Source organism: Glossina fuscipes, unplaced genomic scaffold (assembly GCF_014805625.2).
Source record: "Glossina fuscipes isolate IAEA_lab_2018 unplaced genomic scaffold, Yale_Gfus_2 86, whole genome shotgun sequence".
In the NCBI taxonomy this organism is placed as follows: domain Eukaryota; kingdom Metazoa; phylum Arthropoda; class Insecta; order Diptera; family Glossinidae; genus Glossina; species Glossina fuscipes.
In genome coordinates this window covers 1,834,993-1,847,367 of record NW_023998440.1, presented here as the reverse complement: position 1 = coordinate 1,847,367, position 12,375 = coordinate 1,834,993, and the positions used below count along the sequence as shown (strand labels likewise).

General features: G+C 34.7%; 2 protein-coding genes across 2 annotated transcripts; both read right to left on the bottom strand.

Moving 5' to 3' along the window:
- Positions 1 to 4,905: 4,905 nt before the first annotated feature.
- LOC119638229 (alpha-tocopherol transfer protein-like) lies at positions 4,906 to 6,159 on the bottom strand. The gene is made up of 3 exons (XM_038034893.1): positions 5,858 to 6,159; positions 5,431 to 5,803; positions 4,906 to 5,347 (listed from the first exon to the last, which is right to left on the bottom strand). Exons 1-3 carry the CDS (start codon positions 6,157 to 6,159, stop codon positions 5,093 to 5,095), a joined length of 930 nt encoding a protein of 309 aa, XP_037890821.1. The 3' UTR covers positions 4,906 to 5,092.
- A 5,504-nt stretch (positions 6,160 to 11,663) lies between these two features.
- LOC119638260 (elongation of very long chain fatty acids protein AAEL008004-like) lies at positions 11,664 to 12,316 on the bottom strand. The gene is made up of 2 exons (XM_038034936.1): positions 12,226 to 12,316; positions 11,664 to 12,171 (listed from the first exon to the last, which is right to left on the bottom strand). The coding sequence occupies exons 1-2, from the start codon at positions 12,263 to 12,265 to the stop codon at positions 11,828 to 11,830; spliced, it is 384 nt and encodes a 127-aa protein (XP_037890864.1). The 5' UTR covers positions 12,266 to 12,316; the 3' UTR covers positions 11,664 to 11,827.
- Between the last annotated feature and the right edge of the window lie 59 nt (positions 12,317 to 12,375).

Genomic DNA, 12,375 nt, shown 5'->3' with positions numbered 1-12,375 from the left:
TTTAATTTTTTCATTTCTTTATAAGGCTACAGGTTGTTCTTCGAATTAGTTGTGTACTTTTGGGAAACATCTGGAAATTTCTGCCTTCTGTAAGATTGTGTGAGAATTTTATCACCTAAAGAATTAATCGTTAGGTTATAGGCAGGGATAAAACGTATTTACCGAGCACAACGTTACACTGACACTGAAGGTGGACAATGGCAAACTTTATGTTTTGAATTCTTTTTTTTTTTGTTTAGCTTTTTAGTCAGTTTTTTGGCGCTTACTCGGCTATTCATTGTCGTAACAAGGTTGCTAAATAATGAAAATCAAAACTAATTAGACTCTCAGTAGTAAGGCCAAGTAGTAGCAACTATAGGGCGGCACGGCCAACTATAAAGTGCTTTACATCATTTACCTTAATACAGTTACTCATGCAGTTGCTTATACGGCAAGAGGTCAAAAAATTGGCGCATCCGAAACATATCGTTCATTCTTGGGTCAAAGCAAGTCACTGCACCAGATTTCATCAATATCTGAAGAATTGTGAGATATGAAATGAACGCAACAACACAAGGATGGCAGACGGATAGGCAGCCAACCAAGCATAGATTTATTGAGAAAGTCCTTAATCGCTTTAAAAAAGAGCGGGTTTATCTCTAGTCCTTCTGGGACTTCTGCATATATCAGCACAAACTTAAGATGTCCTTGTAACGCAAGTGGTGTGGGGTATACAAATTTTAAAACTAACTCAGCAAGTAAATAAAAATGCTATATATTTCTGGAAAGGGATAAAAGAAATCAGCTCAGTGTCGGAACTTATTTTTAAGAAAGATATTTTGTGTGTCAATGTAGGTAGAGGGTGAAAACATTAAGAGATTCCTGAAAATTGTCAACCAGACGAATATTCATTAAGATTGCTATGCAGCAGATGTCACGCATTCTTGAAACAAGGGAAGAAAACCAATCGGTCGCAATCACAGGCAAACGCGTATTTAAATATTAAAAGAATCTGACTTGCGATGAGCAAAAAATACTTTCAAATTCCTCCATACTCTAAAGAGTACTTTAGAGAACACTGGCGTGCAGCTACAGTGAATAATCAGTCAGTAGACGACGCATTCGCTAGCGGTCATTCCTCAACTATTCCATTTCTCTTATTTCTTTCTGGCCAATCCCGTGCAACATTGGTTCAGCTAACGCACGAGAAAACGAGAGCCATCGTATTTTCATCTAACCTAGAAATTTAAAAATTCAGAAGACACCAACATAGCCAGGCAGGCGTGTATTCTTTTTATTTCAACCCCTCACAGGAATGGGAACATGACAACTCTTAAGCATATTAGTTGCCGGTGGCATGGGAATTCATTTCGAAAATGTCAAAAGATTTTTTATTGGGAAATCTGGACGATTAGGCGTTACGCGCTAAATATGAGAAAAAGTACACAAAAAAACCTTTTAAGACTCAAGACAGCAAGCAGAATAGTCCCGATGCGGGTTAAGAAGTTCAAATTCGAAGATACGTAGACTTGTCTTTAAAACATCCTTTGCACGCTTTGCCTATTCCCGCAATATGCCAGAAATTCTTATTTAACATAAACAAACATTGAATAGTAACCTATTTTAATTATTAGTTGTGTTAAATAATGTGTCACTTTTGCCAGCACAAGCAAAACACCGAATGTTACATAATGTACTTCTGAATGTCTCTTCTACACCTCGCAGAGTACACCTGGCATTTTTACACCTTTTTGTAATGATGAAAACCGTGAAAAGAATGAACGTAAGCACTCTGTATGAATAGTGTTCCGGCTATAATTTATTATAATGGACTGGCGCCAAAAACGTTTTCATATTTCTCGAGTATTTTCATTTTGTCACGAAATTTCTCTTTCTCTCCCTCGGCTGTATTATGTAGTGCATGCGGTGCTATTCAAAGCAATATTTTTTATATTTACATTCGAAATGAAAAATTAATTAATAAACAAACTTTTTACCACAACATTAAACTTTTTTCAACCACAAAGAGCTATTCCCTGTACCAACGCATATCGACAGTACTTCGGCAACAAAAAAACTAAAAAGGCAAAAAAATAGGAATTGTGTCCAGCTCGAATCGAATATTTCGACACCCATCACCTTGTTCCATTAAATAGAAAAATACTTTTGACAATAATTGAGAAATATGTCACTCCACTTATATGAAATGAAGCGGGTGGGCGAATGAACAGATAGCCAAACACGGGTACACTGGTTCCGCTACTCCTATGCTTTACAAATGTTTCATTAATCCAAGAATCGCTTATGACAACTACAACAGACAATGCTGGATTTGCAAAAGCTTGTCACTTATAAGTGCACATGTTGTCTACCATTAATTATGCCTTCTACGTTTTTGATTAAAAAGCACCAAAATAGTCGTTTTCTTTTTTCACATCATCACTGTTTATATCCTCGGTGATGCGTCTTTGAAAGACTTAAATTACTAAGACTTCATTCAGAAGACAGCCCAGACTGTAAAATTCTCCTGAGTTGCTGCGGACGCACGCAACAAGAATCATCAAAGCAAAAAGTAGGAGGATCTTAACAAACCCACACGGAACGATAATTTACGTATAAATTCTTTTTTGGTCGGAATAACTTTGCCATCTCTTTCGTGCATATTCAAGAATTATCGGAATATTTATTCGTTGCCGGCCGATTAGCAGCTTCTACCGTACCGTGTCCTACAGCTTACAGATTCTCAGTCAAATGTTTTAAAAAAATTCGATGCTCTTAAGTTATTTGACCAAGGTTCTTAAACTTTCCCAGACAATTTAAATATTAATTACGAATTATATTTGGTAAGGCTTTTTGGCTAGAAGTATAGCGGGACCACTTTTTTTCGAAAATGATTAAAATTTTGAAATGTCGTTATATAAATAACTGTGCGATGCTATAGAGCATTGAAAGGTCGGCCACGACCTACACTACATACAATTTATTTTCACTAGAAATAAAATCAAAAATATTTATAATAGTAATCTTTCTCAGAATATAGAAAAAGCTTTAAAATCCAATTAATAAACACTATTCACCTACACTCCGAACATGTTGTATGAATAAATATATTAACAACAACAAATTAAAATATTGTGTTATTTTTTAAAGGCAAACATACAGCAGAAATGAAATGTGTTTATTAATTTTAGCGAATTTGTTTAATTTTTATATATCTTTACCGTAATGGATGAGAAAAAAAAATTATGAAATATGGATCCAATGATCTTTTTAGCTGGTTGCGTTAAAACGAGAGACAATGAAAATTTCCGATGCGAACCAGTGCGCCCTCTTTTAAAGAGATGAATTTAATCATTTTAATCAAATCATGAATTATCGACGTTGAAGTGATTTGACTCGGTGTGTCGTGTATTTCAATTACAAATATATTTTACTTATTAATGAGTGTTGCCTTGACTTTCCTTCTCAATAGAACATCTACGAGAGAAATCAACCATCAAACTAAAAAATGGTGTGCCCGATCTTATTGGAGAATTCGTTAAATTAATTCGAGCAGCAAAAGGAAACAAAGTCAACTTTTTTCTAAAGTCTGGTTAGCCGGAAGGCCTTGAAATTCAAGGAATCTGACCGAAATTTTCAATATTACAATATGATAACCTTGAATTTTCGAAATAAAATGCCTCATCCTTCAAATTAGCTTCAAATTATCTTATGACCTATTGTTTGGAAGCAGTTGAACGACTCATTTCTGGGAAAGGAAAGAAGTGAAAAAAGTGAAATTGAGTAAATTCATCTGTCCACATTTATATATAGAAAATATCATTACCGAAAGATAAAACTAAATTAAATCAACCAGTTATATGGTGTCATTTGGGTGTAACATATTACTTCATAAGATGGTAGGAGAATATACAGATAATCCCACGGTTTACGAAACATTTGCGACGAACTAATAGTCGACGAATTTTAGATCGTGCCAAGTTTCAAACGAAACGTTTCAAAATTTCGTGATATTTCGATCATTAGTTTAAAAGCTACCGTTGTTTAAGTGTCTCTACGATCGTCGTTTTCAAATCAATGCATGAACAACGCATCGCATTTTTAATAAGAAAAAATATCATAATGGCCTAAAGCTGTTATGGCACCTCTTCTCCATCGAAAACCAAAAATATTCGATAGTTTGCTATTTCCAATCGCCGCCGTAAAAATATCGATGATGCTAAAGGCCAGAAAACAAAAATAAAGTGCACAAAGTAGTCGCAAAAAATTGAATAAGTGAATGAGAATGAATCGAGCGCAACAGTATTAACATTGTGCATGGATTGCACTTCAAATCGCTTCTCCATCCACCGTATTTTTCATATTTACCTCTCTGCCAATAAGAGATATTCACAAATTGCAAAAGATAAAAAATTCTCGTCGGAAAGAAATATGAAAAGACGGTCATCGGAACCGAAAAATGTTTTGAAGGCACCCACAAATCGTTCTACAGAAAATCCATGCAACAGTTATAGAAGCGTTGGATTGAGCGCATTACTTATGCCAAAGCAAAAAGTCGAATTTTGCCTAAAAATTAATTTATTACAGATCCTATGAATTGAATGAAAGATGTGTTATATGCTGTGCATATAACATTTAAGTGATGTTTTATATCATTGGTATATATATAGTCCAGATTTCTGACCTCCGTCCGGGACTGAAAGCTATGGTTTATCGCTTAGCATGGGTGCAGCCAAGGCCACTTCGTAACTGTAAATGTTCGCATTGCAAGAAAGGCTTTTTGTGGCAAAGATTTGTGATATTTGATTTTGGTTTTGTGGAGATGGGCGAAATGTACCAGCAGGGGACATGTAGGTTCATCTTGCCCGACTTATTTCGACTTAATTTTTATTATTTGTTAGGAGTCATTTACACCTTAATGATACGTATTTTATAGATCTAATGATACGCTTGCATTATATTCGTGGCAAAACCTGTTTCTCATCGATTGAAGTGTCAATAACTGTGATGTCTATAATTTTACGCAAATAATACAACCATTTATATTTATAGATTTGTTTATGAATAAATAAAGTTTCAATGGAAATTTATTCTCTACTTATTATTCTTGAATTTAGTCGACCTCTAATTTTCTAAAAGAGCCGTCAATACCGAACAAGCCATTTTGGTCCTTAGTTTCGCCGATTCGCAATTCCTCATCAATACCCCATTCAGTGCTTTTACTAAAGTGATCTCGATATTTATCTAACTTTTTATCCCATTCGTCAATTATTTTTGCAATGCTGCCATTTTCGCCCCCATAATCGTTTGGTAGATACTTTAAAGGGACATATCGGCTCAACGAGTCGAGGGAACTATGAAAAAACATCTGAATAGAACATATAAGAAATAAATAAATAAATTATTAACAATAATTGTGATGATAATGCAGTAATTCCTTGTTTCACGTACTCGGTCTTGCTGTTTAAGCGGCAACATTGGTTTGCCGACGTTATAAACAGTATCAAACATTTTAGGCGCGTTTAAAAAATGGTTAGATTTAATACGCAGTGGTATCGCTTCATAATTATATGTAAGAAATTTTTTTAAAAACATTGGATTCGCTTGGAGAACATGCGTAAGAGCTAGTGTCTTAAAATCATTGATCATCACCAAACCGTTAACAACAGCATAGTCATCTTCTAACATCAAAATATCTTGCAGGACATGATTGACAGCCATCAATTCTTCCACCGTGAATCTTTCGGCTGTAGGAAGACCGCCACGCATGATAAATATACGGGGACCATTATCATGTAGAGGTTTGGGTAAATATAAAAATGGACTGCAAGGAAAGGCTTTCGCTACAGTGAGCACTTGACTTGATTATCTTACTTACCCCAAGCGAAATATTTCCCGAAATCGTGCACTGTCCACGTTAGTTACATTACATAAAGTGGGAAACGCGCTTTTCAAAGTATAATAAGAATCAATTTTTTTTTTAGCCTTCTCCAGGCTATATTTGCATCCTCGCAAGAAAGCAATTAAAAATTGATCATCGATGTTAGCATATAAATGCGCTTGTTCCTCGATCCATTTCCGCAAAGCTTTTAAATCTTCGTATATACGTGTGGGTACTTCATTCAATTCTTCTTTAGCTTTTCTTTGCAAATCTTCGTTCAGTACTCGAATTTGTAACATCCTTAACGCACATGAAACGCAAGAACTCTTTGCTGAATTTTTATTGAAAGAGAACAGAAAGAAAACTTTCGATTTATGAGAAAAACGTTTACGCTTATGTCGTTTGCTTCTATTAGAATATACTGAAACGATTTAATTATTTTCTATATTTTAATTCGACTGTAGTTCTTAGTAAACACGTTCTCCTTGCCCGCACAGTAAAAAACAACTAATTTTGAGACTTTATCGATTCATTAATAATCCAATGCATTCGCTATTAAGCTTAATTAAGTGGGACTTGTTGAGGCTGTTATTAATTTAACGACCTTTCGTTGAACTGGTGATTTAACGATCAAAGCAATTTGCTGGCATACCTTCCGATTCGAACGCTTACGACCGAAAATTCAAAAACACATTTGACTTCATAATACAACTTCTGAACAATGATCGCCCACATATTTCAGGCGATTGTTTTAGGAACCTGTCCAAATGTTCCAATTTGTCTCCAATTCGATTCATATTCGAAAGGTTTACTTTAGCGGCAATTGGCTCATGTGTTCAGCAAATTAAATATCTTTTATAGATAAAAGAGCTTTCCTGGTGAGGCGATCGTGTAAGGCACGTTCTTATTTCATACCCTTCAGCAAACGCAGCCCCTCTATGTTCTTCACAAGATTCTTGATTGCTTTAAAATCTATAAAGAGCTAGTGATATAGTATACAGAAAATGTAATATCTGTAGCTAATAACGCGAATAACGAGTTTTATATTAATAATATGTTTATGTTCCTATATAATAATAATGTGTTATATGAAGGCTAATTTTTGCACACGCTACCAAGGGAGGAGGGTATAAAATTATCGTGTGAAAATGTTTGATGTACTTAGAATGAAGTTTCACACACGCTCTGAAGAGTGCATACTCTTGATCAATATCAAATTTTGAGTCTGTCCGTCCGGCTAGATTTCAATATATTATCTGTGGTAAACATCCCTCTGGTTGCAAGAATGAAGATGATAGCTTCAAATTTACGAAAACTTGAACATTCTTCCAAGCAGGCAGGTGTTGAGAATGAACCATGTCGATCATCGTGCAGTACAACGTAAATTGTGCTTTTTAAGTTTTTTGTTCGTTCCCGACTTCTTAATACTGCAGACTATCAAGGTTTCCGTCTCTTTCTTTTTTAAGATGAAAGTGGCGGGTGTAGAAGATTCGACCACGCTCAAATACATAATTCTCTTATTCTCTGTCTTATCGATTTGAGGAATTAAATGAGGCCGTTCTCGCGATCACTCGCCATATAACCTATTTAGGTTATATGAAGAAAATTTCCCATTTTTACTATTTCTTGACAAAAATCGTTAACAAATATTAGTTCATATTACATTAGATGAATGCGGAAAATTTGGATAGGAAGAGATCGGTTTTTGCGCGTCTTCTTTTCAGTCTTTCTCACAGAAAGTAGAACTTTGTACGGCAACCAGTTTTAACTTGGACTTATGATGAAAGTGAAATAACGGCTTTGCATGTAAATGCTTTATGGTAGGCGTCAACTGCAGATATCGTTGCTTCGGAACCCATACACTTAAAGATTAGCATGAAAGGTATGATGGTAGGGCATCATTTGCGATATTTTATGACGAAAGAGAGGCAGAGGAAAGTAAGTTACATTCCGGATTTTAATAATCTGTCCTCTCCTACTACAATATTTCACCGTGTTTCGTATTATTTTAGTGAATATAAAATAAAATGACCTGTAGTATTGTTAATATCGTTCTCTAAGATCAATTTAACTGCGAATGTCTAAAAGACGATCACTTTAGCCTTACATTAAAGACAGTGTATCTGTATAGAGAACAAGTCAAATGTTTGGATTGTTGCAAGATGGACTTTCATACGTTTGCATGGAAACAAAAACGCTCTTGTAGAATAGTAATAAAAGGTTTAGACCATTCTATGCTTACTGCTAATGTAAAATCTACACTGGCTTTATTAGGACATCAACCATATAATATTAGACTTTCAAAATAAAGAAAATGAAATAGTCGTCACTTACGTTTTATTTTGACCTGCACTCCAAAACAAACAATAAGGACATCTTTAAGGTTAGACGCATTAATCGCCTGCTATAAGTTCTGCTGAAACTGCCAGAAAAACCGTTGAAATTGTGCATTGTGACAGATGCGAGCTTTTTTGTCACACCAAGACCCATTGTTTTTTTTAGACGCCATATAATTATTGATTGTTATTTTTTCTATTCGGAAATATCGGTTACTCCTATTGCAAGAACTATTCCAGGCGATTTTATCTTCGTTATTTATATTTCGCCATGGATAAAGAATCCCACTGCCCGATTAAACGTTATGAATCAACATAGTTTCTTTGTAATGGAAGTGATAAAGAAGAAATTTATCTGCTTTACCTTATCCAATGGCTAACCGTTACAATATATATACCCCAGTAAGATGCAATGACTTTATGGTTCTTATCTTATCTTACTATTCTACGAGATTATGATTATGATTAATTATAAGAAATGTTAACTATACATATACAGAAAAAGATAACAATAAATGAAAATTGCTTAAACTACGCCAAGTACACACTCACGCCTAAGTGTGTCCACAACGAGTTTTGCGAATTGGGTCCCTACGTTGTGTAAAACGATTTTCCTACTTTAGAATATAAAAAAACAGTCCACTGTGCTAATTGTTTAAAAGCCAACTATAGAGGCCGCCGAATAAGTAAAAGTCTCCATCAGCGTTCTGACGATTTTTTTTACTCTTAATCATAACCATGACGTTTTTCTTAAGACCGATCATACACCGAATAAAAAAAAAGTAAATGCTAATTGACTGAAAAGTCATATTTCATAAAGCAATCCAATGGATAGAAGTGAAAGAACGTAAGCAAAGGAGTATGGAATGCCAACAAACTTCCGAGCCATTCAAGAGAAATAGAAACATTTTACTTTTATATCACGCTGCTCTTATTCTAATTTCCGAAACCCATGTCATGGATCCGATTCACTTTCGTATTAAAGGAGATGATATTGTATCATGTTGCCATCCCGATAGAAGGGGTCGCGTCGGATCAACGGCGTTGGTGAAATCTTCATTCATATTCACTCCAATTGTTGCACTTTGAATAACTAAAATAAGACCCATCTTCAAGCTGCTGGAACGAAAATTATATGTGATAAGTCTAACATTTCAATATATTGTTACGAAATTCGCTTTGCTCGGATATGATTCGTATCGCTAGACCGTGACTTTCCTAAGAGAAATACACGTCCCCGTTTTCACTTTAAGATTTTTTTATTTACAATTAATTTTCTTAAGAGCAGGATTATTCATCATTTATTTTTGGCAATACTCTCGACTTCTCAACTGCAATATTCTTTTTCGATTAACTCTGGCTTCCACAAATATTCTATTTATATACATTTTTTTAAGCATATTACTATTACCTAGTTTCATGGCTTCATTTTTAATCCGTTAACCTGCTTTTTCGTTGGCCAGCAGCTGCATGAAGCGCCGCAAATGTGCACTTGATTTTTCGCTGTCTAGGGAATTTATTTTGTGGAAAAATTAATTAGCTGTAATGGACTGGATTTGGGATTTCCGTAACAATATGTTATTTATTTTTCTTCAAAAGTATTATGATAATTGCACTCTTCAACGTCGACAGAGGAGACTTTACCAATCAAGCATTCTCGGTGGAGCGCAAGCTTAAAAATTCTACGGATAAAGAGCTTTACAAATGTATACAAAAAGGGCTTTCCACTGGAAACCTACTGGCCGAGCAGTCCAAGTAAATTTCCTCATCTACTGGATTTTATTACTTATTCGACTATTTCCGCATAATTTAGACATACTAGTCTAATAATTGAAATTGGGAACATTCGTCTCTTTAATCGAATAGTGTTTCTTTTTTAAAGGTCTACAAGTTAATTTCTTTCAAAAGTGATATGAAATCTTTTAAGTGTTGGCCCGCATAAGATATTAATATCAGAATCCAAACTAAGGACGGATTTGAATTGCATTCCATCGTAGAACGATTCATACGTTTCATGAAGCAACTTCTTAGTCAATTCCAGTTGAGTCATGATCAAGGATAAGATTCGAGTGTCCATTGAAATTAAAAATCTCATCACAATAGAAAGGAGACTTACAAATGTCTTGAAACAACGCAGAAACGGAACAAATAAAACAAACTTATACCGAGTTACTAACTAAAGAATTAAAACAACATTTACTTGGTTTTTTTTGTAAGAAACTTAATTTCGACAAATATGGCGATCATAGACCGCCTGGGTGGCCGAGTAGGCAAGAGTCTCGACTAGCAACTCAGTGGTCGTGGGTTCGAATCTCAAGTGCGGTCGAGTTTTTAACAAAGGCCGACAGCCTTAGATGCTAGTGCTTTTAAGAGTTTAGTCTTAGAATTTATTTCTCTGGCGAACTTAATAATAATAATAATAATAATAATAATAGACTTTAGACTGCTACAAAATATAATTGAAACGGGAAACTTAGAGAAACGCACCAACAAAAGACTCAACTGACACGATAGCAACAAGCTATCGTTAAGAAAGTAAGAAATGTCTAAGAAAATAAAAAGTACTGTTCATCAGTCTTCTTGGAAGTGAAACAAGCTTTTGAGAGTTTGTCATTAAAAAAGAACATTCCTGCTGGTTGCTATTTAGCTTCTTGTTCTTACTTATGAAAGCTCTCATTCCTTGTTAAATTAAGTAGATAATAAAATATCAGACCTCTGCAAAATCAATGCAGGTAGTGTAGTGGATCTTGTGTTCTACATCATATGACGCTAGCTGGAGACGTCACTGTCGCTACATGTGCGGATGATATGATTTTGCTTGCACGCAACGAACGTTAGGACGAATCTTCAAAGCTTGTTCCAATGCAGCTTGATAACATTTCTGTATAACTAAAGCACTAGAATTTAAGGGTACGCACCAAACATTTACTTTGCAAAAGCACAACGGCTTTTCAATGTTTCTAAACGGAATTCAAGCTCCTGAACAGAATTGCATTAAGTATGAAGCCATGCTTCTGATAAAAGCAAGACGCTTGTACTGGCTGATTAATCAAAACTCAAGGGCTAAAAAACTCATTTTAACGTAAGGCATACAATTTTGGTGTACTGCGAGCAAATCCAACGTCAAATTCTTCAATTTTATCAATCAATTGTGCTGACAGCATTACAGTCACAGGCGACCATGGCTCTGCTTCAACTCTCAATACCCTGATCAATTTAGTTATCGTTCAATCTTGCTCACAATAGCTTTAGTAAATCGTAGTAAAGAAACAAATAGACTGAAATAATCACTGTTAGAAAATATATATGATAATATATGTGTTTGTGTATATTCTTAAATCGCTGTAGTAACAGCAGGCAAGATTCGATGTGTGTCTGACATACCATAACTATATTGTAGAATTGTAAACTGTTATTCTCAATAGAGGTTAAAACACACGAAAACTTTTAGGGCTGACGCATTTGCTTATTATTGTGAAATTGATTTTAATTATATGTATATATAAAAAGAAATTTGAATATGACTGACATTATTTAAGATTCTGAGCGATGCAATTTTGATTAAGCTAATCATGAGGTTATTTATTAGATCTCAGTTTCTATATATTATTTAAATTCCAATTTCCTGTTCTTAAGTGGATTTTTTTATATTTTCTGAGCGGACCTCTTTCTCGTTCATTCCTTGGCCACTCGTATAGGTTTTACGATAAAAATTAACGAAAAGTAAAATGAAAACGGAGGTGTTTGTTATTGTCCAGAACATAGTTACATTGGGTGACTGACAACCTTTGACAACAGTTGCAATCAGGTAGATTTGAGGCACCCAAAATTGTCCTATTTGAATTTTGGTTAAATATGCTTTCCACCACAAATACTTCTGATATTGCGGTCCCATTGCGCCAACTAAATAGTAGAAATACATAATTACGTGGACTCCTGTATTGAGTGCCCCAACAATTCCAAATTCTTCCCTTACTGTAAAATAAAATCTTCATAATATGCTATATTTTCTATATGTGGCAAACTTACCTCCTATATATTTCAGTGTAATCCATGCTATAAGTACCATAACTGCATGATGATATACATGTAAGAATGTGATCTGCTCGTTTTTTTTACGCAATATCATAAATATTGTATCCAAGAGATCAATGATTTTATTTATTAAAAACAACCAAC